This window comes from Theileria orientalis, chromosome 1, assembly GCF_000740895.1.
Source record: "Theileria orientalis strain Shintoku DNA, chromosome 1, complete genome".
Taxonomy (NCBI): Eukaryota; Apicomplexa; class Aconoidasida; order Piroplasmida; family Theileriidae; genus Theileria; species Theileria orientalis.
In genome coordinates, this window is record NC_025260.1 from 2,624,114 (window position 1) to 2,646,625 (window position 22,512).

Here is a 22,512-nt window from a genome sequence, read left to right on the forward strand (position 1 = left end):
TCCAAATATAGTGAAATGAAAAGATAAATCAAATTCCTATACTTTAAATCAACAAAAATATATATACAAAAATAGATATAACATAAATATGACAATATAATAAAACAGAGCCTTAAAAATAAACTTAAATATGACTATCATATTCCACTATAATTTGTGAGATTCCAACGAGTATTTACACAACTATAAACATTAATCTTGTAAAAAATATTTTATCTATCGCAATCTTAGTATTTAACAAAAATTTGCGCTTAACACACCAAATGGTCATTTTTGTCATAATGTACACTATACTTAGTGGTCATCGATCTTGTAACTAATGGTTACATCTCCCCTATGGGTAATTCTTTTAAGGTATTTGCACTAAAAAGGAAGATAATTGACAGATTTTTAGTTACCCGCTGGTTGTTTTATCATTTAGAACAAACAAGTGTAAAATAAATCGCACACACCTCCCAGTAATATGGGATTCCGTAAATAATCAGTAAGTTTAGAGGATTTTAACGGAAATTTGTGCTGTAGACCTTTGAATCGCTACACAGCGAATAATCCACTGAAATGTAAAATACGCTCAGCCAAAAAAATAGCCACAAACAACATAGACAGAGATTTCTATCACATAGAAATAGACCACGATGGGAAGTATAAGTACAAAGAGGGCCAATACTGTGGAATCATACCGCCAGGTATTTTGTTAGACAGATGAAAAGCGTAGGAATTTCACCGAGAACAAACAGGAGGCACACACCCAGGTCATACTCACTGGCGCCCACGGTGGATGGGAACGACGAGTCGACGCTCTCAATTTGCATAAGAGTGACGAGGCCGGACAACGAGAACCTTGGAATATGCTCAAGGTTCCTGGCGAGCAGCGAAAGCGGCACGGAGGTGAGCATGACGGGGCCGTTCGGAAAGAACCTGACGCTGACGGAGGAGGACATAAGAGCGAATAACCTGATCCTGATAGCAGCAGGCACAGGAATATCGCCGTTCAGAGGCTTCCTGAAGAGAATCTGGGAAGACGCGGGCTGCGTGCCGGGAAGAAAAATCGTTCTCTTTTACGGAGTGCAGAATCAGTCGACGTTCCTGTACAGAGAGGAGTTGGAAAGGTACAAGGAAATGCTGGGAAACACACTGGAAATCCTTCCCTGCTACTCTAGGGAGCCTAACCAGCCTAAGTTATACGTCCAGGTAGGAGAGAAGAAAGTTAACGGCAATGTAGGAAAACATACTGAGGAACAGTAAACCCCTGTGCGATTTGGCAAACTCGGGAACCAAATGCAGTATATTTGTTTGCGGAAGAAAGGATATGGAAAAGCCGGTACGCGAGGCACTAAACGAAGTATACAAGAACACCGGAGAGGCGGATAAGATCCTGGCAGAAGCCAAGTACGAAGTATACCAGTGATCTGGTATTAGGCCACGAATCTTGTGAGTCAGTGATCTCGTAATATACCAGTAATCTATAGCATGCCAGTAATATCGAAAACGAAAGATAATGTATATGGTTAACTAGGGAAACGAGTGTATTCGGAAAAAAGGAAAATTATTTATAGGCAGCTACTAGTACTCATGCAACATCCGTTTAACGATTTCCCGGTGGCCAATGCGATCGGTGGAGACCCAAGGTATGCTGAAAGGGTCTTTGAGTGAGTGTTCAAGGACCCGGGGAGTGGAGGAATCTCCACAAGAAAGATAGAGACCGTGGCCCTTGGTCCGGCCTAAAAAAAGGTCATCAGTGGCAAGGAGCATAACTAATTCTTGGTAGAATTAATGTGAGAAAATAGGTTAGCAAAGATTAGAGTAGTAAAGGTTGTAAGCACGATTAGTTTGAAAAATAAATAGGCAGAGTCTGAAGTAAATAGCTCTGTGTATCTAGAAATAGACGCTAAAAACGTGTATCTGTGGACCTTGGCGATTAGAAAGGTATGGGTCGTGGTTCCAGCCGTGGGTACCAGCGACGTATTCAGTAGGGTCAGTCATGGTCCGGTAAAAGTTCTCGCACACAATTTCGTCTAAAAAAAGTGAAGGGGGTCGAACGTACTCTTTTTCCTGTTGATGTATTTGGTGGTGATGCGGTCCACCAGAGCGTCGAGCTTCTGAACGGAAATGCCATGAGGGAAACGAACCTGCAAGAAGGAGTGCCTCGACTTGTATTTTGGCCGCCTTAAGTACCGAGGAGTGGAGGTGAAAATCCTCCTGTATCTCTTCTTGGTCCTCCTCTTGACGGTGTCGCCTATGAAGGACAGCCTTCCAGTCAACTCCATGAGCTCGTAGGACTCAGTGGCCCTCAGGATCGCCTCTGTGCTCAAAAAGCCAGAATCTGAAACTTCAGCCTCGTCCCCGGAGGATTTAGACCTCAAGGTCTGCGATTCCTTCGTTAGCTTATCGATGATGAACGCGGCCTTTCTGCTCGCAATTGCCGCATTGTTGACCTTGGGGCCGCTGAAGAACGGGCAGTTGGCGAGCATCTGGGCAAATTCTTCCGTTTTCAAGTAGTCGGTACACTTGTCAACGGGAGGCTTTGGCTTTTCGGGGCTCATGCTAGTTCTCTTAAAAAGCTCAAATTCATCACAGTCTTCAAAATCTTCTTCAAGGTCGTATTCTTCATATTCATTGTCCTCTTGATCCAGCTGTTCTTTTTCTTGCTGTACTTTTTGTAATTGTTGCAGCGGCTCTTTTTCTTCTTGTTGTACTTGTCGTGTTTGTTCCACAACTGGCTTCTCGACTGATTCCTCCTCTTCTTTGTCCTTGCTTACAGGCTCAGCCACTTCATAAAAACGAATTGACTTCACTGATCTTGGTAAACGTTTCCTGAGCTTCGATTTAGATTTTTTACATCCACCCGAATCAGTGGTTTTGTTCTTAACTGGAGTTGCAGGTGGATTAATCACATCATCTCGCCTATCGATAGACGCAGGCTCCTCGGATGCCTTAGCATGATCGAGATCAATGTTTTCTCGTTTTGAATAATTTTTAGTGCGAGAGATAACTTTTTCGAAAGAATCGATGCTTTTCCTAGAATTTTTACCATCTTTAGGATCTTCCAATGCCGATGGTTGTGTGTTGTTGCCATCGAATGGTTTTAAATTCGGGCACACTGTCCTAATTGCGTTAGTCAGGATTTTTTTAAACAGCTCGAGGTCTGCTGGAACATCAAACTCGGCTATCCAAACGTCTCCCAAAATGCTAACCATCTTTTTAGAATCTTTCTCACTGGTACGGTTCTTTTCACCAAGGGGCCTTCCTATTTCCTTCCCTTCGAGTCGGCTTATCTTATCATTAACCAAACTGAAGTACGAATCTTCAAACTGATCGAGCAGATGAAATCCACTCAACTCTGGCTCACACTTGGTCTCCAGACTGTTAGACTCGCTTGACTCGAACGTCCTGACGACGAAGCTAACGTTTTCGAGTACAGTGGCGAAAATGTCATCTTGAGCGTCACACCCTGAGGCCAGCTCACATCCTAACTGACCGTTTGGGCCATTATCAACTACTGCCAGCTCTCTTTCCGAATAGTTCATAGAGTGTAGACGATGTAAACCACAGAAACAAAATTGAGGAAACGATTAAAATAACATACCAAGCAACCTTAGCGTCTATATTTTTGTGACATTCCTGTAAACTTACTAGGGCCAAGAATTGGTGCACTTCCGGTGATTCCTTTCTTAACTTCCTCTGTAAAAACGTTAGTGCGCAAAGAAATAACATCATGCGTATACTATCTACTTTGTACCTAAACACGCTGGAGTCATATGAACCTCTACACCATTCCAGGTGTATTTCGTGTTTGTCTGGTTCGGATTTGTTGTCCAACCAGGATGGCATTTACAGTTAATTTGATTTACTCCTGGTATAAATTCACAATCTCCGTGGCCGCAGGGGTTGTTCCTCTCGTAGCTACAGGGATTGTCTTCTATTTCACAGTTATCTCCTTTATAAAACGCTCCGCAGTCACATTTATAATAGGGATGTGAATCTAGATTAATACACTGGCCTACGAAAGTTTGTGTGCACGCCTCTTACCTTGATTGCATAAGGTGTGTTTGCATGAAATGCCTCTCTGAAAGGGCCTACAGTGCTTATTGCAATAATCTAAGGGTGTAGAACAGTCCCAGCCAGTAAATCCGGGGTTACAGACGCACAAATTATAGTTATTTTGGCCTAAAGACACTTTTATACACTTGGAATCTCGATGACACTTGTGATCATCGTCACATTCCTCATCACAAAGAACAACATTTATGTTACACAGACAAATTAACAAAAATAAAAATGACGACGATAATTTAACATTAAATGAAAACATTAACCCAAAGAACTCTCATTTGCATAAATAATCAAGTCAGACTATGATTTTATAAATAAAGTACATATCCATGGTTCATTGTTTTGTTGTTTGTGGATTCTTTATTAAATTTGCTAAAAATAGACCAAAAGATGGTAGATATATAGAAGAAACAAAAAATGAATAAATGTGTGTAAATTTTTAACCTTAAGAAGCTCAATAACAAAAGATGTGTAAATAATAGCATAGAGAGCGTCTGAGAATGGTGCAGATTGTATTGTGTACATAAATACACATTTCTATGCAATTCTAAGTAATAATAAATAAATACATGTTGTAATTTTATGACATAAAATTTTGTCGAATTTTTGAATTATGATTATTCATAATATACATCATATTCACGTATAATAAATCTATAATATTCTAGAATAAATAAAATTAATAAAATGGAAGAAAAAAAATATTTATCGGATGTTCAGCTGGATTTTCTTAAAAATAAAGTTAATTTGAAGAAGGAACTAACGGTTTCGGAGATAAACTTGGAATTGAAAAACATGGACTCGTATGAAGAATACTTAGAGGTCAGGCCAATTACGGAACTTGTTTCAAGATCTAATATGTACCACTCAGAAGATTATATTGCCTCAATGATATCAAACCCTCTATATTACCCATTCGTAGTAAAGTTTGTTCCAAAAAATGATCAAAAACCAAAAATTGTGGCTTACTTTGAAATATATATATTGCCTCACCTGGGAAGAATGTTTGATTCTCGTCTAGAAAGAGTTATTGTGACCCCGGAATACAGAAACCTTGGAATATTCAATTACTTAATTACATTCGCTATCGATTTTTGCAAATCGACCCTAAAGTGTAACAGAATAGACTTAATATGCGAAAATCCAGTTGCTATGCGTGTTTACGAACGTTTCGAATTTGAGAAGGTTGATACGACCTTGTACAGAAAATATCTATAAATCGTAAACATGATAATTTTAAGATTGGTTATATGTTTTATTGGTATTTTTAAAGTTCAATTCTTACATATAAGGGGTTAAATAAATATATTTCGAAAGAAAAAGGAGGATCGTGTCTGTACGTTGTATTCCAAATTAATTCGGGGATGAATCCAAGATCAAATAAAAAAAATTGAAACATAATTAAATTAAAGAGGGTATTATTAAATTTTAACAAAATGTGTAAATTAAAATTAAATGAATTTCAACTACATATGGTTCCCACCACACATGAAAGAATATTCACGAAAATCCAATAATAAGATCATTTTAATACAATTAATGTCATTCATAATTAATACAATAAGATAAATAGTACTAAAACATTGTGTATTTATATCTTTCTGGAGTGATAGTGAAAGATAAGCGTTTCTTCTGATATTAGTGAATAATGTATTAAAAATATTAACAATAATAGTAATTTTAGCCTCTATATGTGATTGTGTAATCATTAAACGCAATGATTATGTCATTTAAACTGTCTAACATTTTGTATTCACGAGTGACCGTTACAAACTAACCTTTCTAGAGATTTTATTGTTGTTTCTTACAGAATTGAAAATATCAGATAATAGTGTACCATATTGGTGGCTCTGCCATGGAATCTGAGAATAATTGTGATTCCCCTCCCACGGATCCGCCGTTTTCCCAGGCCCGCGAGTGTGTTATTGACCAGAACAATGAGCTCGACAGCAAGCATTTGTTCAGGTTGCTGGTGTACACGAAGCACACAGCACTTAGTAGACTGAAGCTAGTGGACAGCGTGGACTTTAAGAAGGAGTTTCTGGTCCTGCACGAAGCACACCGAACAATATACAGCCTAAGGTCGAAGCTGCTGAAGCACTCGAAGCATAAGTCGTCACCGTCATCAGTGAAGACGAACACGAAGAGGATATTTGCAGACATGCTGATGTCATTTAAGAAGTGCGACGGACTGTTCAAGGCGAAGGCAGACGAAGCTTGTAAGCTTAAGGTGCAGACCGACGAGTCGACCTCACTGTCAATAGACCTGGGCTCGCTGCTGAGAGTAATATCAGTGAAGGACATGTTCCTGAAGAAGCTGGACCCGAACGACGAATTCATCCTGGGCCACTGCCTGGACATAATCAAGAGCAAGTACAACTACGACTTCAGCACGCTGGTCTCTCACTGGAACGTAATTAACCAAATCTTCCTGTGCAACTACCACGAAGTCCAAGTGATGTCGAAGGAGAATAAGGGCTCACATTCGAATCCGCTTAAGCTGGACGACACGATACCGTTGATATACGAGCTGTATAACAACATAGGGAAGTACAGAAACGAGCTTAGAGAAAAAATATTAGATTCAAAAGTACTGGAACACAAACTAGTTAAAGAAGAAGAGGAGGAGGAAAAAAAGAAGGAAGAAAGTAAAATGATAAATAGAAAAGGGAAGATTCAAGAGAAGGGCACGGAGATGAAAAGTTTTGAGCATTTGGCAAAGAGGGTGCACAAGGATCTGGAAAACAACCACGTACTGCTAAACATAAGAATATTTGAGCTGAACAAGAGCACAGTGGAGGACGTGACAACAGCAATAAAGCCAGTTCTGAAGGAGATCAGAGACGAAATACAGAGCCAAGAGTGCGACTACCAGTACTGGATGGGCATGTTCACGCAAAACTACGAGCCGCCGAAAAGTAGCGAGGCGGAGGAGGTGTACAGAGTGCTGAGCACAGTGCTGGACTTCAGCTTCGGACACAACCTGTACGACCTGGGAGACCTGACGACGGACCTGATCTTCACGTTCGCAATGAGAGACCCGAACCTGAGCAGGCTTCTGCGGAGTTTCACGAAGTACTTCGACGGAGTGCTGCTGCCAGCGTTCATGAAGTACGCAGCGGAGCTGAGGTCGATGACGTCGGACAGCTACAGCAGCATCTGGATCCCGAGTCTGCCGAGTCTGGAGTCAGTGCTGAGCTTCGAGTACCTGGCGCTGCAGTACCCAGTGATGCCCTACGTCCCGGGCCCGCAGGACTTCGACTGGCCGATCTCGCTGATACCGAAGTCAGGAACGTTCGTGATGAGGCTGGACATAGAAATCCTGGACAGAATCGACTACACGAAGATATACACGCCGAAGGCGAACCCGTTCAATCTGAAGATAACGATCAAAAACACGAACACGAAGGGGGATCCTAAGGAGTACGTGTTGAGAGCATACGGAAACGCGTTCTTCGTGTCAAACCCGAAGAAGAGGCAGATCAACGCAGGCTCGAGTAAGCTGTGTCTGGAGATACTGTTCAACAACAGCACAGCAGTGCTCTTCACGAACGGCACGTACTTCGACTCTATCAAGTTCGCACAAGAGTCGCTGGACTTCTTCGAGTTGGAAGTGTACTACAGAGTGGAGACGGTAAACCTTAGGCAGTACTACACGCTGACGCCGGGATTCAGAAAGTACCTGATCAAGTCGAACCTGCTGCACCACCACATCTTCGTGACGAGCGACGAGTGCACGAAGATCAGCGTGGAGCGGCCGAGCACGAGAAGGGTCGCGAAGGAAGCACAGCTGGTGACGACGAGGTCGGAGCTGGAGTCCACAGGCTACGTGAGGAGAGTGTTCGACAACTTCGCCTTCTTCTCAATGGCGCTCTCGAGCGTGCACATGGCCACAGCGAACATCAACTTCAGCATCACGATGCACAGCAGGTTCGACCCGCTGAGCAGAAATGCGCTGGAGTGCCTGGACGCAGTGTTTGAGCTGCTGGTGAGAATGTTCGAGCTGACGTCGGAGATGGCGCTGGAGGGAGACCTCAGGATGCTGTCGGAGGTGGCCTCAGTGAACGTGATCACGCTGTGGAGGCTGATGTCGGAGGCGCTGATATCAGCGCTCTCAGTGGTGGAGATGCTGTTCTCGCTGAAAATCGAGGCGGAGGAGTACCCTGAAAACTTCCTCAACAACCTGTCGAAGATACTGATAGAGGCGATCAAGTATAAGTGCACATTTAGAGTGGACGGACAGATCAGCGAGTATCACCACCCAATAGACCTGGTGTCGCTGTCGAACACAGTGAACAACATATCGATAGGGATCCTGGGCTCAAACTCGCAAATATTCAAGCAGCTGTTCTCAACGTCGCCAATACAAGTGCTCTCGGAAATCCTGCTCTCAATAGCGTACTCGGACCTTCATTACGTGTCGGACCTGACGGTCCTGGCGAAAAACAGAACGCTGGAGGCTCTCAACGAGGGAATGTGCATAGAAATATTCACAAAGAGAGCACTCTCTCACGTGTTCGACGACAGAAAGGCGACGCAGAAGGGAGGCGCGGGAGGAGGAATCTCGAACTTCTGGTGGAACCTGATATCGGAGCTGCTGGAGGCGGACATGAATTGCCTGCACAGCGACGGAGGAAGAACATTCAGCTACTGCACGTGCAAAGGAAGCCTGAGCGACCTCTCGCTGCTGGACCCGATGTTCGACTACTGCACCTTCTGCCTGAGGAAGTACTTCAACTACTTCTCCTCAATCACGTCGCTCAACTACCACATGACGAAGCTGTACACGAGCGAGTCATTCTGCTCAATACTGAGGCCGTCGATGATGCTCTGCAGAATACTGCTGAAGCACGGAACTATCATATTGCTCTTCGACCTCTACGACTCGGAGTACAACAGGAAGAAGATCTACGAGCCGCTGAGCCAGAGCGGAGACGGGTACTACCCGCTGGAAGTGCTCGAGTTCGAAAGGTACTACTACGCGCTCTTCGAGCCGAGCAACCTGAAGCTGATAGAAAGCATCCTGGTGTACCTGCTGAAGATGAAGGAGAACATACTGACGATCATGAGCGACCGAGTGGACATCCTCTCGAAGTACATACTCGACTACTTCGGGCTACTGCTGCACAACTTCGTGAGCTGCCTCTCGCTGCTGGAAGTGCTCTCGTACTACGCGGAGTTCATGGAGCTGGTGCTGGCGAACAACGGGTGTCTGTTCCACCTGGCCTCCTTCGCGTGCATTAACCTGATGCCGTACCTGATCAAGGTGATTCTCCTCTACAACAAAATCTTCAAGGCGTACTCGGCGAAGTACCAAAAGTTCAGCCCCTTCATGAACTACCTGACGGTGCAGTTCTCGAGCCTGTTCCTGATCTTCATGAAACTGGTGCACTACGTGTACATGAACACGGATAAGCTGAGGTACAGGGACCTGGAGGGCGTGAGGGGAGCGGATCTTCCGAGGGAAGGCGACCCTGAGGGAAACCACAGCCTGAGCTCGCTGAAGGACAAGCAGTACCAGCTGAAGTTCCCGAAGTGCGTGACGAGCCGCCTGGACTTCAATTTCACGCTCCAGAACGGCAGTTCAATGAGCAGTGGGTTCGGAGGAGCCCCGAACGCAGTGACGCCGAACGCAGAAGCGTGCACAGTCCTAAACTCGGGCGCTTATAGAGGCCAGAGCCCATCGGCACATAACCCGGAATCGGCGACCAGGACAAACCAATGCGCAGACAATGAAACGTGGAGCAACCTGGACAGTGACTGCAGCTCGGAGGCAAACGAGAGTTGCAGTTCTGAGGAGGAGGAAAGGGAGTTTGAAATATGCAAGTCGCTGAGAAGGCTTCTGATCCTTGTGCAGGACTTCAACTACGTCAAGGGGTCGACCGTGGCGTTCAAAAACATAAAGGAAGTGGACGCCTTCATATCAAAGAAGCACGGAGAAGGGCAGGGAGTGAGAAGGATGAGTGATGTAACGTCAGGACTGCTTAACATGGAAAAGTGGGCAGTGAACCTGCTGATAGACTACATGAACCCAGTGCACCCGCACCTGGTGAAGACGCAGTACACGCTGGCGGCGCTCTTTATTCACCTGCAGGGCTGGGCGGAACAGGAGGAAAGTGACCAGCCAGGAGAGTACAGAAGTTTCGGAAGCCACCCTCACCCGCACGGCTCGTACTCGGACCCGATCAAGTACTCGAACCAGGTGGCCTTCAGGATCCTGAGGAAGTGCCAGGCAATAAACACAATCCAGGAAATAAAGGACAAGGACGCACTGAGAGAGGCGTACCTGGAAGATGTGAGGGCGCGGTGCATATGGCTGATAAAAATATCGAACGAGGGGCACTACTCAGGAAGGCAGAGCTGGTCGCGATCAGTAAGCATGGGAAGAGGAGACCAGAGCACAAGTTACACGAGCGAAGAGGGAGGAAGCGAAAACAGCTCCGAGAAGCTGACGACCACGTACAAAGTGGTGGACCACTTCAAGACGACCATGGAGAAGGCAGCGCCGACGCTGAGAAGAAGTAACTCGACAATGCACCTCAACGCGGAGCCGCTCGTGGTGCAGGACGGGAAGATGGCGCAGGAGTCGCTGAAGAAGGTGATCATCATGGGCGCGAAGGGAGGAGGTCATGGCGCACAAATGGCACAGGAGAGCCCGAGGCAGAGCGCAAGTAGCCTGGAAGGAGACATGGACGAGATAATAGACTTCATCCTCAACGGGCCGTCAGAGCAAGAGTGCAACAACAGGCTGATGATGCTGAGAATGAGCTGGCTGATAAGACTCTCGCTCCTGTCGAGCGTAAACGCACTGATCTACAGCTTCCTGGACCAGCAGTACACGAACGGGCCGTCTACCTTCAGACAGACCTACAGGCCGCTGATACTGGACCTGATACTGGAGAAGGAGGTCGCCGGCGGCCCGGGAGGCGAGGAGGAAAGGGGCAGAAGGGAGCTGACGGCGACGAAGAACATGAACCAGACGCTGGAAATATTCTGGTACATCCTTATCCAGAAGCTGAGGAGCCTGGTGCTCTGCACGCTCAAGGACGCAAACTTCGACCTGGTAAACGGAGTGAGAGTGGTGCCGAGCGCATACGCGAGAGCGGTCAACGAGTACATGTCGGGAATACTGGAAAGCGTCTGCGACTGGTACATAAGGAGCGGAATCACGACGATCGACTCGACGAACTACACGAAGGTAAACATGAACTTCTGGCTGGAAATCTCGCTCTCGTTCTTCTCGCTGCTGTACTCGCTGGGCCTGGAGCCGATGACAGACGCAAGGTACTCGCACCAAATATTCAACCACCTCTTCACAGTGCTGCACCCGCTGCCGATGGCAGATCTGAAGCAGGCAATGTCAAACCAGACGAGTCTGTCGTGCTACACAATAGAGGCAGTGATCGTGGCGTACATCTCGGAGTCGTTCGGAGCAAACTTCGAAGACACAGTGGAAAACCTGTTCTCGTGCCTGAAGACGAGGAAGTTCACGAGGAAGGACAAGGTGGCAGTGGAGGGAGGAACGCTGTACCTGCTGGTGAGAAGGTCCTCGAAGCTGCCGGACATGTTCAGGCCGGACCAGCCAAACGACCTGAAGTTCAGACACCTGTGGAGCTTCCCGAAAATATCGCTGACGACGGACGGATTCGGACAGTTTCTGATCTATAACTTCGAAAGCATAAACACAATAGAGGCGCTGGAAGGCCCGGGAAGTCCGCCGACGGGGAGCAAGGGTTCAGGAAGGAGCTCAGGAGGCTGGGTGAGCATGCTGGACAACGACATCATCCTCTGGAGAATGGAAAACTCCTCGTACCTGATCACGGAGGTGGCGCTGACGAAGAGAACGAACCACAACGTTAACCTGGTGATCAGCAGCACGAGGGAGATCAACGTGTTCCTGACGCTGACGAAGAACCTGAGCAGTAAGAAGACGACGGAAATAGAGCTGCCGCTGGTGAATTACCTGGGAGGAAGCCTGCAAGTGGAAGGACTAAATGGAACGTGGTCGCAGGTGGTGGGATTCACGCGCTTCGACGACCTGTACAAAATGAGAGTGCACCTGTACCACCTGATGAAGTACCTGCTCTGGGTGGAGCTGGGAACGAACCTGCACACGAGCGGAAACAGAGAAGTGAGCGACAACGGAGGACTGCTGCTAAAAATACTCTTCAAGTACCTGCGAAGCACGGCGCTGCAGATCTACAGGCTGGGCACGAGCTGCAACTGCAAGGACAAGACGGAAAACGTGAGCATCAAGTACACGTGCAGCAACATCTCGACAGGATTTAAGTACGCGAAGGAGGTGCAGGGCTACCTGGTCGACAGCGACGACTACATGGACAAGCCGCTCATCTCGAGGAGCTGCTCGCTGTGCTCAAGTAACCTGATCTACAAGAAGGAGATGGACTTCTTCTGGGGGAACATACTGTCGTGCCTGATAGAGCTTGTGAGCTTCTGCAACAACTACAACCTGGTCTACCTGGTGCTGCACAGCCTGCTGACGACATTCACGCTCGGCGAGAGGCAGGTGCAGGCGTTCCTGTCAATGGACTACCTGGGACAGAGGTTCTGCAACCTGCTGGTGGTGGCAATAAAGCAGCTGTCCTCGACGTCGGTGGCGAGTCAGATCCCAGCGTACCCGAAGACGAGCGCGACAAAGGCGAGGAAGTTCGGAGTTAACAACTTCAGCTACCTGAACACGCTGCTGGCGGCGCCGAAGATACACGGAGTATTCGTGCTCAAGTGGCTGCCGCCGCTGAAGCAGGTGCCGCTCGAGTGCATCTACGCGACGCTGAAGGAAAACTTCCAGTCGATACTGATCAGCAAGCCGCTGAGGCCGAAGAAGAACATAGAGCCGAACGACCCGTTCGTCATGCTGCCGCACTCGGAGCACTTCGTGACCCACAGGACGAGCGAGGACTTCGAGGCGGACATCTCGGGGAACACGCTGCAGGTGGTGAGAGCTAACAACCTGGGAGGAATCGTGATGTACAGGATCCCGACGACGCTGGGCTCGAGCTCGACGCAGCTGAGCGCGAACTTCTACCTGCACAACGCAGGAAGGTTCGGAATAACAGTGGCGCCGGCAGACTGCATCTTCGGCTCGCTGCCGGACCTGTTCGAGAGGAACGACGTAGTGGGATTCACGCACTCGAACACGTCGCCGCTGATGACGCACGCATTCGCAGCGACGATAGGGTACTCGCTGGGCGACGTGCTGACGGCGCACTTCACAATAGACACGCAGGACGACGGGCAGTTGTGCCTGAGGACGGAGCTGCTGATCGGAGGGAACTCGATAGGCTCAGTGCTCGAGGTGGTCTACGACCCAATCACGCAGAACGACCTGTCGAGAAGGATGTCGCTGGTCTTCATATTCCAGGACCCGGCGACGATACTGCTGCAAAACACGACGGTAAACGCGAACACGCAGGGGCAGCAGGGGCAGAGCATGTCAAACCAGCAGCCAAGCAGCGGGGCGAACGCGCCGAACGAGTCGAACATAATTAACACGTTCCTGACGAGTAACATGAGAAGGGAGAGGATGAGCAACGGGAGTACGGTGGACGCAGTGGCGGGCGAGGGAGCATTTAGCCTGGAGTCGGACGTCATACCGACGGAGAGAACGGCGGGCCCGGCCGCAGTGGAGAGAGGAGTGTCCTCGAACAGCGACGTGGTGCGCACGCTCGACAGACTGGTCTCGAGAGAAACCTCGGGAACAGTGAGGTCGATATCAGTGGTGGGAGACTCAGTGCCTGTCTCGGAGCGAGCAATGAGCATCGAGTCGAACTTGAACCTGATGAACGACCTCGACGAGCTCGGAGACGAGGGAGACCTGGACCTGCTGCTCGACGACAACATGCTCATGTTCAACTACGAAACCTACTTCAGCTGCGACGCGAAGGAACCAGATCTCCTGGCGCTGGAAGCAGTGCCGCAGTGGGACGTGAGCTACGACGCAGCGGAGCAGGAGGCCTCGGAGGAAGTCTCCCTCAACCTCTGCAAGGACGAGTTCTGGGACAAGCTGCTGCGCGAGGACAAGTACACGTGCTTCTTCGGACTCTTCTCAGACTCGGTGCAAATATACCAGTCAGTGCTCTCAGTGAACGTGCCGATGTTCTCGGGACTGAAGCACGAGCTGGTCTCTAAGGTGGTGGAGTGCTTCGACGACCTCTACAGCATGCTCAACAGTAACCTGAAGTACAATAAGCTGGAGTCGAAGGTGCGCGACTGCTTCAGCTGGCTCTGCGTGCTCTGCTGCGAGTACGACCGCGAAGTGTGGGACAAGATGGCCGCGAGGGAGTTCAAGGTGGTCTCGGACTTTAGCCTGCCCTTCCTGCTGGGCTCCTCGTTCCCGGCGAGGACGCCGCTGGTGAGCCTGACGAACGAGCTGCTGCTGCAGCTGCTGAGGAGCATCTCGAGGATCCTGACGGTGAGGCTGGTGACGACGAGCATGAGCGTGTACTCGACGAAGAGAGGCTCGGTGAGGTTCATGCACTCGGACGTGCAGACGGACTCGCTGATCCTGATCGTGGGAGCGAAGTGCCTGCTGGCAGCAACACTGATACTGAAGGTACTCTCGCACAGGTCCTACAAAATAGACCTGCACGGAGGAGGCAGGGAGAGTCATGAGTCGGAGGAGGCCAAGAGCGCCTGCGGAGACGAGTCGGCGCCGAAAATGTCGAACGAGAAGCTGACGGAGATGGTGGAGGGCCTGGTGAACTTCGTGGTCTACTTCCTGTCCTGCTGCAGCGACGAGCTGGTGACGTTCACGAACACGACCGAAATCCTGCCCTTCTCGAAGCTCGAGTCGATACTGAACATACTGGGAGTGGACGCGAGCACGCTGAACACGCAGGCGACCTACAAGACGCACAAAAACACGCTGCAGTCAGTGGAGCTGCTGCAGCTGGACGAGCTCTGGAACACGATCTACAGCAGCAACCCGAGCTTCGACCTGATGCAGAGCCTGGTGATGTCGCTGATGAGGAAGGAGAAGGACCACGAGGACGAGGAGATGGAGAAGATACACGTAAAGATGTTCGCGACGACGGAAAAGAGCTTCCACTTTGCATCGAGGATCCCAGCAGTGCGAAGGCACGTGATGAGAAGGTCGCAGTTCTACAGGCTGATTGAGCACGACGTCTACGAAATGCTGCAGCCGCTGGTGCAGGTTTTCACCAGCCACTTCAAAATGAGGATACTGAGCAGGTGCACGACCACGCTCAGCCTCCTGAGAAGCAGCCTCGTGCACTTCGCGGCGACCGCGGACGCGAACGCGCTCGACTACTGGGAGTGCTGCACTGTGGACTACACGTCGCACAAGGGCAGGAACTTCAAGAGCAAAATGGACCTCTTCTCGAGAGCGTCGGACCCGCTGTACGCGTGGCAGGCGCTGATATACAGCTGCTACGAACGCGAGGAGGACAAGAGCAAGCTTCTGAGAGTGCTCACGACGGAGCTGACCTACTGCGTGGTGCTGGCAATAGGCTCGCTGAGCTTCGTTAAGTTCCTGGAGCCGGTCTATTGGATGCTCGACACGCTGGTGAGGCACCCGCTGTGCCCGTACGAGCTGCGCGAGGACCTGACGAACAAGGTGACGCTGAACATGCTCTACTTCCTGTTCATCAACGGCATGGCCTCGCCGCCGAAAATGGCGCACCTCTCGACGAGAATACTGAACAACGCAATGGCCTCGCTCACGAAGGGCGAGCTTGAGCAGGCGCTCTTCCTGACGATGTACTTCGGAGCCACTGCCTTCAAGCGCGTGCAGTCGGTCTGCAACTTCTACGTGACCTCGGACCTGGACATGTTCACGAACTTCGACCACAAGAGGCACGACCACATGACGAGGCTGGCGACGGCGAACATAGTGCACAGCTTCCTCACGGCCTTCGTGCTGCTGGTCGAGGCGATCAACGAGCAGAGGGACCCCGAGGACGACGCATTCATAAGCAGCGGGCCGCTCTGGGACGCGAAGTTCCTGGACTTCTACAACATGGGCGTGTACCTCTACCTGGCGAAAAACAGGAGGCTGACGAAGGCGATGCTGCTGGGCATGCTTTCGCTGCCAGTGCAGGTGTCTACGGAGACGACGGCGCAGAGCATACCGAAGGCGCTCGACAAGCTGGGAATCTCGCAGTACCAGAGCGCGCCGATGCAGAACACGTACACCTCCTTCAAGACGTTCGGAAACAACTACGGCATGGAAAGCGGCGCGAGGAGGCTGCTGAGCAGCAAGTTGGCAGAGTACAGCGAGTCGGGTCTCCCGAAGCTGCGGGACACTCTGAGCCCAGTGAAGCAGGCTCAGCCCGGTCAAGGGTCAAGAGGAAGTCACACGGGCGCGGAAAGGCGGAGAACGAGGGACCTGAGCGAGGAGTACTGCGAGTTCTACTACATGAACTGCTCCAACAGGTACTTCGGAATGCTGCTGAACCTGCCGGTGGAGGCGCCGACGAGGTTCCTCTTCTCGCAGTACAGAGACTTCTCAAAGGTGTTCGCGGAGCTGGTGGTGAGTCCGACGAGAGAGTTCGAGGCGAAGCCGGGCTTCCACCTGCTCGACGAGTACCTGATGAACGTGTCATTCATGCGCTACAGGCTGGTATTCGGAGACCGCAGCCTCTACAGAGTCGGCTACACAAAGAGCAGGTCGTTCGAATGCGACTACAAGGAGTGCACGCGGGACCAGCTGTACATCGCGGAGCACGAGGTGTACCTGGTGACGGACGCGCTGCAGGTGGAGATGTACATAAGCAACTCCTTCATGTTCTGGAGGTTCAAGGGCAAGGTGATGTCGGTGGAGCGCACCGACGGGGGAAGGTCGCTGCCGTTCCTGTACATAACGGACAGGAGCGCGTCGGCGCCCTCCACGCCCAGGAAAACTGCAGCAGGCGGCAACGACAACACTTTACAAGTGGCAAAAACCGTACAACCGGCCAACACCGTACGAGCAGCAAGCAGAAACGAGAACAGCCTACAGGCCGCAAACACAAACACGGTACAACCGACAAACAGAGTACAAGTGGCCTTTGACATAACCATACCGGTAAACAGCTGCTTCGTGAAGGCGCACGAAGAGACGTTTGAGACAAAGAGCCTGGGGAACGGAAAAGTGGTGACGCCGCCAATCAGAACAGGGTTATCAGTGCACAACACAAGGCCGCTCTTCCCGAACGTGTCGCTAATCGACGTGAGCAAGAGCGCACTGGTGAAGCTGAACACGGACCTGCTGATGAACATGGAGCCGGACAACACGCTGCGGTTTGACCCGTGCCTGCCGTTTAGACTCTCATTCAAGTTCGAAAGAGGCTTCGACGAGGAAACGAGCGCAGGGTTCTACGTGGGACTGATCAGCAAGAGCGAGAAGCTGCTGTGGTACGCGAACGGAGACCTGCTGGTCTCGACGAATTTCCACGTGCCTGCGAAGCCGGGGGAGTACAGGAAGATCAAGTGCATGCCCTACGAGGAGAAGGACGTGATATCGATATCGTTCGACCCGATCAACTCGAGTCTGTACTTCACGAACAACGCGGCGACGCAGAAGCTTAACTTTTTCAACTACTATTACCACATAACGAACGTGCACACGAACTCGCTGATCAACAGCAACAAGGACTCGCAAAGAGGGCTGGGAGAGAATGGAGAGGATGAACTGACGGAAGACGACGACATCAGCCCCTTGAAGGAGGGAGGTGACTTGGGAAAGGACCTGAAGGAAGGGGAGACTATCGTGGGCAACTACAGCGACCTCAACTTCACGTGCGCAGACAGAAGAAGCCTGATCAACGCAATCATCTTCGACGACATGAACAAGATAAAGAAGTTCCTGGACTTCCCGTGCGAGCTCTTCGAAAACGGCTGCGACGACCACTTCGACGTGGAGGGAGACGACTACTTCCTCTTCTCGCCCATCTACATCGTGGCGAACCTGGGAAAACTGCCGATGCTGAAGCTGATAGCGACGAACAAGAACATCAACTTCGACGTGAAGTCTGGGCCGTTCAAGACGACGCCGCTCATGGGAGCAGTGAAGGCAGGGCACTACAACGTGGTCTACTACCTTATCACAGTGCACTCGCTGGACATCAACAGCCTCGACTCGATCGGAAACAACTGCCTCTACTACGCAATAAGAGCCTCGAAGCGCTACGACAACGACATAGTGGAGCTGCTGCTCAACTTCGGAGTGAAGGTGCAGCCCTCGGCGAACTCGTGCTCAGTGCTGGACTTCCTGGACACGATCCCGGGAGACACGGCGCTGCAGAAGAGGCTGATCGACGAGTACAAGCTGCAGAGCGTGTATACGAGCAGGCCCGGTTGGCCGCTGCTGCAGAACCTGCAAATTGTGATGTCGAGCAAGTTGCACGTGAAGTACAACATAAAGATAGACCCGCCGAGGCTGAGCCCAGTGGCGCAGGCGCCGACCGGCCAAGCGTCAAGAGGAAGTCACACAGGCGGGGAAAGGCAGAGAACGAGGGAGGATGAAGAGGGAGGAGACATCCTGGAGCTGATGGGGAACTATCTGGAGTCGTTCGGAGAGGAAGTGAAGGACAAGTTCAGCACGGCGGTGGACCTGGTGGCGGACAGCTTCCAAACAATAAGGTCGCCCTCACCAGCGCGCGCCTCGGAGCCGGAGGTGTTCGAGGAGGAGAGGATGAAGAAAATGGACACGGAGTTCCAGAGCCTGCTGAAGACGCTGAGCGAGCACTATAACTCGATCAACAGCAACCTCTCGTACACAAGGTCGCTGGACAGAGGACCGACCAGAGTGGCGCAGTACGTAAGAGAAAGCGTGGAACTGATAAGAAAACACGTGTATAAAATAGCCTCAGAGCTGGGACAGACGGGAGCACTGCCGAGAGTCCCGTCGACGGAAATGGAGCTGTCGGCGTCGGAGATGATCATGTACCACCTGACGAACCTGACGAAGGCGGTGGAGAGGTTCTCGAAGGAGGACAAGAAGCTTAAAAACTTCGTACTCCTGACAAATCAAATGGTGAAGACGGCGGCGACGACGAAGGAGAAGGATGAGCTGCTGTGCAAGTACGTGAAGTACGAAAACGAGCTCGTGTCCTTCGGAGTGGCGCCGGAGGAGCTGAGGTTCTCAAGCAGGCTGGAGAAGAACGGGAAGATCCTGAAGGAAAACGGAATAATAGAGAGCTGCGCGCACAACAAGACGAACTACGTGTACGTCACGACGAACGAGAAGCTGATAAGCGGAAGGGGCGAGGTCAGGAAAGGGCCGCCGACGCTGACGAGGAGAATGAACCTGAGAGTGACGGGGTCTCTGTACACCTTCGACGCACTGCGGCAGGCGATGAACGAGTGCATCACCTTCGAGAGGGACCGGTGCCTGGTAAGTTTGGTCGACCTGCTGAGGAACAGCAACAAGAAGCTGGCGACGCTCTCGAAGATCCTGGTGCTCTCGAACGAGTGTTCGGACGTCCAGAAGTACCTGCCGCCCTCGGACTCGCAGCTGTGGTCGAGCGTGAGCGTGACGATCGAGCACATCTTCAACAACGTGTACGCGCTCAAGAAGGATATGCTGGGAATATTCGAGACGTACCCGCTCTCGCACATAGACCTGCAGCTTCTACACACAGTGCTCACGAAGTCGCTGGAGGACCTGGACCTGCTCAAAAATTTCGAGCCCCTGGAAAATACGTCGGTAGAATCTAGGCTGCTGGAGATTTTGGGCTTCCTGGGCATAGTGAACGCGGAAGTACAAAATTCGCTGAAAAAAACTAGGGATTTGAAGTCGAACGCGAGCAACATAAATTATACATTTAATTTTACAGACGAATACAGCAACAGAACGGAAAACGGCCAAAATAGCATGTCCATAAGAGCTCTGTCATCCCCACACCTAATTAACAGAGTAGACCCGAATAACCAGGATACACAACTAAACTCAGTGTCACGGTTATACCAGGAGATATTTAACAGCAGTATTAGCCAATCTGGCGGTAATGTGTTGATAGAAAGCCAGGGAAACAAGGAAGCAGCAAATAGCCAGCAGAACGCGAGAGCCTTAGGGACCCGGACCCAAAATGATAAAGGTCTGGAAGCCAATTTTGTTCCAAACGCTGATGGTCTTAGGAATGGTAGGAGTACTGGTGCTGATTACATATTTCACTGTGTATCGATAGTGCTGCTAGCCGACAGACTTAAGTACTACGACACAGTAGCGACGATATTTAAAAATGTGATTCCAGTGGTGTCGACGATCCTGAATCAGCCGAAGATAGAGTACAGGTCGCAGCTGTCGCTGATATCGCAGCCGCCAGAGTACTACTACGGCGAGGAGGAGTCGGTGAAGGACCAGAACAAGTACTCAGTGAGCCTGGGCCCGAGTATGCCAATACACTACAGCGTGTACCTGAACAACAAGCCGCTGATAAGAAAAACGACACTAAACGAGATGTACGACAAGATATACACGCTTAAGTCGCTGAGCGCAGAGAGGCCGTACTTCTCAATAAGAGTGGACCGAGGAATAGCACACACGACGCAGCTGCTCAAAAACTCGATGTGGTTCCAAAGCACAAGCCAGATACTTAACTGTAACCCGAACATACTGAGAGCGAAGAATAACCAGAGGCCGTTCATGGTGGTCTTCAAAGGAGAAGGCTCGACAGACTTCGGAGGGCCCTTCCAGGAGCTGCTCACGTGCATATCGAACGAGTTCATGTTCCCACTGGCGCCGGACAACGACTCGCAGACGGCAACGATAAGGTGCCAGAACACGATCAACAACTACGGAATGCACCAGGACACGGTGCTGCTGAAGTTCAGCCACTACCCGATACATAAGCTGTTCAGCAACGTAGAGGAGACTGAGACGACGGACCAGGAAGAGGAGGCGGGAGCCAGACCGTGGGAACAGTATTTGAACGAGCCAATAGATAACACGTGGGAAAGCTCGTCGTCGAGTTCGTACGAGAGCTCAAGAGGAAGTTCGGCAGAGAACGAAGGAGAAATCGCAAAGAAAAGTGAAAAAATTATGCACCCAGGTTCATCAGCAATTGAGAATGGCAAGGAAAGGTCTACTGAAAGTAGCAGAGGAGTGTGTGCGGTAAATTTCAGAGAGGCACTGGCACACAGTAACATAGGAGTGTTTGCAAGGACCAGGGAGGAGTCGGACGAGTGCTCAACGGTGGTCTCGGAGACGACGGACAAACTGTTCACAATGGGCTGCTGCGACCTGGGACTGTGCTGCTCAAGCGGATGCTGCTGCATCTTGCCCTCACAGGCACTGGAGGAGCCGCTGGACAGACTAGACCTGGGAACGTCGTGCAGGTGCGGAGCAAGCGAAATGTACTCGGAAGTGTGCAACCAGAAGATCCCAATGGAGCTGAGCATGTACGAGAGCCTGGGAAGACTCTGCGCAATGTGCGCGTGCATGATGAACCCAATGAACATCGCCATTAACCCGATCATCTGGAAGAAGCTGCTCTGCTACGACCTGAAGCTGATAGACCTGCTCGACTGCGACAAGATCTCAGTGGACCTGCTGCACAGGCTCAAGTCGCTGAGCGCAACGGGAGTGGTGACTGAGGAGGACCTGGACGGACTGGTCTTCAGCCTGGAAGGATGCGAGGGAGCAACAGTGGACCTGGTGGAGAACGGCTCGAACCTGCCAGTGCTCCCCTCGAACCTGGACAAGTACATAAAGCTGTCGACGCTGTTTAGACTCTCGGAAGGAGACCTGGGGTGCACGTTCCTAGCCAGAGGAATCAACTCAGTGATTCCAATAGGAAGGCTGCGGACGCTGCTCGACCACAGGTCGCTGGAGTTCGTGGTCTGCGGAGACTCGATAGTGGACCTGTCGGTGCTGAGGGCGCACACGGTCTCGTACTCGATCAACCTGAAGAGGGATCTGTTCGACGTGCTCGCACGCTTCAACAACGACATGCTGCAGCTGTTCCTGCGCTTCGTCTCGGGGAGGTCGCGGCTGCCGCACCCGAACTCGGACTGGTGCCTGCGCCTGGAGTACGACAACAAGGGAGTAAGTGATAGCTAGTGCCCATGTATCAGTTGCTGTTAGTTATGGCAGCTGTATTAGTTTAGCAGTTACTGTTAGTTATTGTTCCTCTATTTGTAGCGTATTGTTTAGCGTTGATTATGGTAATGGGATTGTATAATAGTTAATGTTAATTGTTACTGGGATGACATAATAGTTAATATTAATGGTTACTGTAGCAATATCTATAACTACGTAGCGAGAATATTAATGTGACTTTAGGACGTGGGAGCCGACTCGAGACTGCCGACCTCAGCAACCTGCAGCTTCAGGCTGCTGATGCCCAAGTACTCATCACTGGACGTGATGCACAGGAGACTCATCTACGCAATCGAAAACTGTATTGCAATAGACCTGGACGCACACGTAATACACGACGAAATGCAACTGTCAATCAACTAAATAAACAATGTAAAGTATAAGTACACAAACCGTAA

General features: G+C 50.3%; 5 protein-coding genes across 5 annotated transcripts; 3 read left to right on the top strand and 2 right to left on the bottom strand.

The window, feature by feature from the left end:
- Window positions 1-526: 526 nt before the first annotated feature.
- Window positions 527-1,408, top strand: TOT_010001362 (uncharacterized protein; the record flags this gene model as incomplete). The annotated part of the gene is made up of 3 exons (XM_009691671.1): window positions 527-686; window positions 716-1,191; window positions 1,223-1,408. The coding sequence occupies 3 exons, from the start codon at window positions 527-529 to the stop codon at window positions 1,406-1,408; spliced, it is 822 nt and encodes a 273-aa protein (XP_009689966.1).
- A 467-nt stretch (window positions 1,409-1,875) lies between these two features.
- Window positions 1,876-3,527, bottom strand: TOT_010001120 (conserved hypothetical protein; the record flags this gene model as incomplete). The annotated part of the gene is made up of 2 exons (XM_009691672.1): window positions 1,876-2,015; window positions 2,045-3,527. 2 exons carry the CDS (start codon window positions 3,525-3,527, stop codon window positions 1,876-1,878), a joined length of 1,623 nt encoding a protein of 540 aa, XP_009689967.1.
- Window positions 3,528-3,728: 201 nt separating this feature from the next.
- TOT_010001121 (uncharacterized protein) lies at window positions 3,729-4,312 on the bottom strand (the record flags this gene model as incomplete). Its single annotated transcript, XM_009691673.1, has 2 exons — window positions 3,729-4,000; window positions 4,030-4,312. The coding sequence occupies 2 exons, from the start codon at window positions 4,310-4,312 to the stop codon at window positions 3,729-3,731; spliced, it is 555 nt and encodes a 184-aa protein (XP_009689968.1).
- Window positions 4,313-4,848: 536 nt separating this feature from the next.
- TOT_010001122 (uncharacterized protein) lies at window positions 4,849-5,271 on the top strand (the record flags this gene model as incomplete). Its single annotated transcript, XM_009691674.1, has 1 exon — window positions 4,849-5,271. The coding sequence occupies one exon, from the start codon at window positions 4,849-4,851 to the stop codon at window positions 5,269-5,271; it is 423 nt and encodes a 140-aa protein (XP_009689969.1).
- Window positions 5,272-5,908: 637 nt separating this feature from the next.
- Window positions 5,909-22,477, top strand: TOT_010001123 (uncharacterized protein; the record flags this gene model as incomplete). Its single annotated transcript, XM_009691675.1, has 6 exons — window positions 5,909-9,693; window positions 9,733-10,416; window positions 10,483-16,908; window positions 17,068-20,928; window positions 21,184-22,060; window positions 22,298-22,477. 6 exons carry the CDS (start codon window positions 5,909-5,911, stop codon window positions 22,475-22,477), a joined length of 15,813 nt encoding a protein of 5,270 aa, XP_009689970.1.
- Window positions 22,478-22,512: the final 35 nt, after the last annotated feature.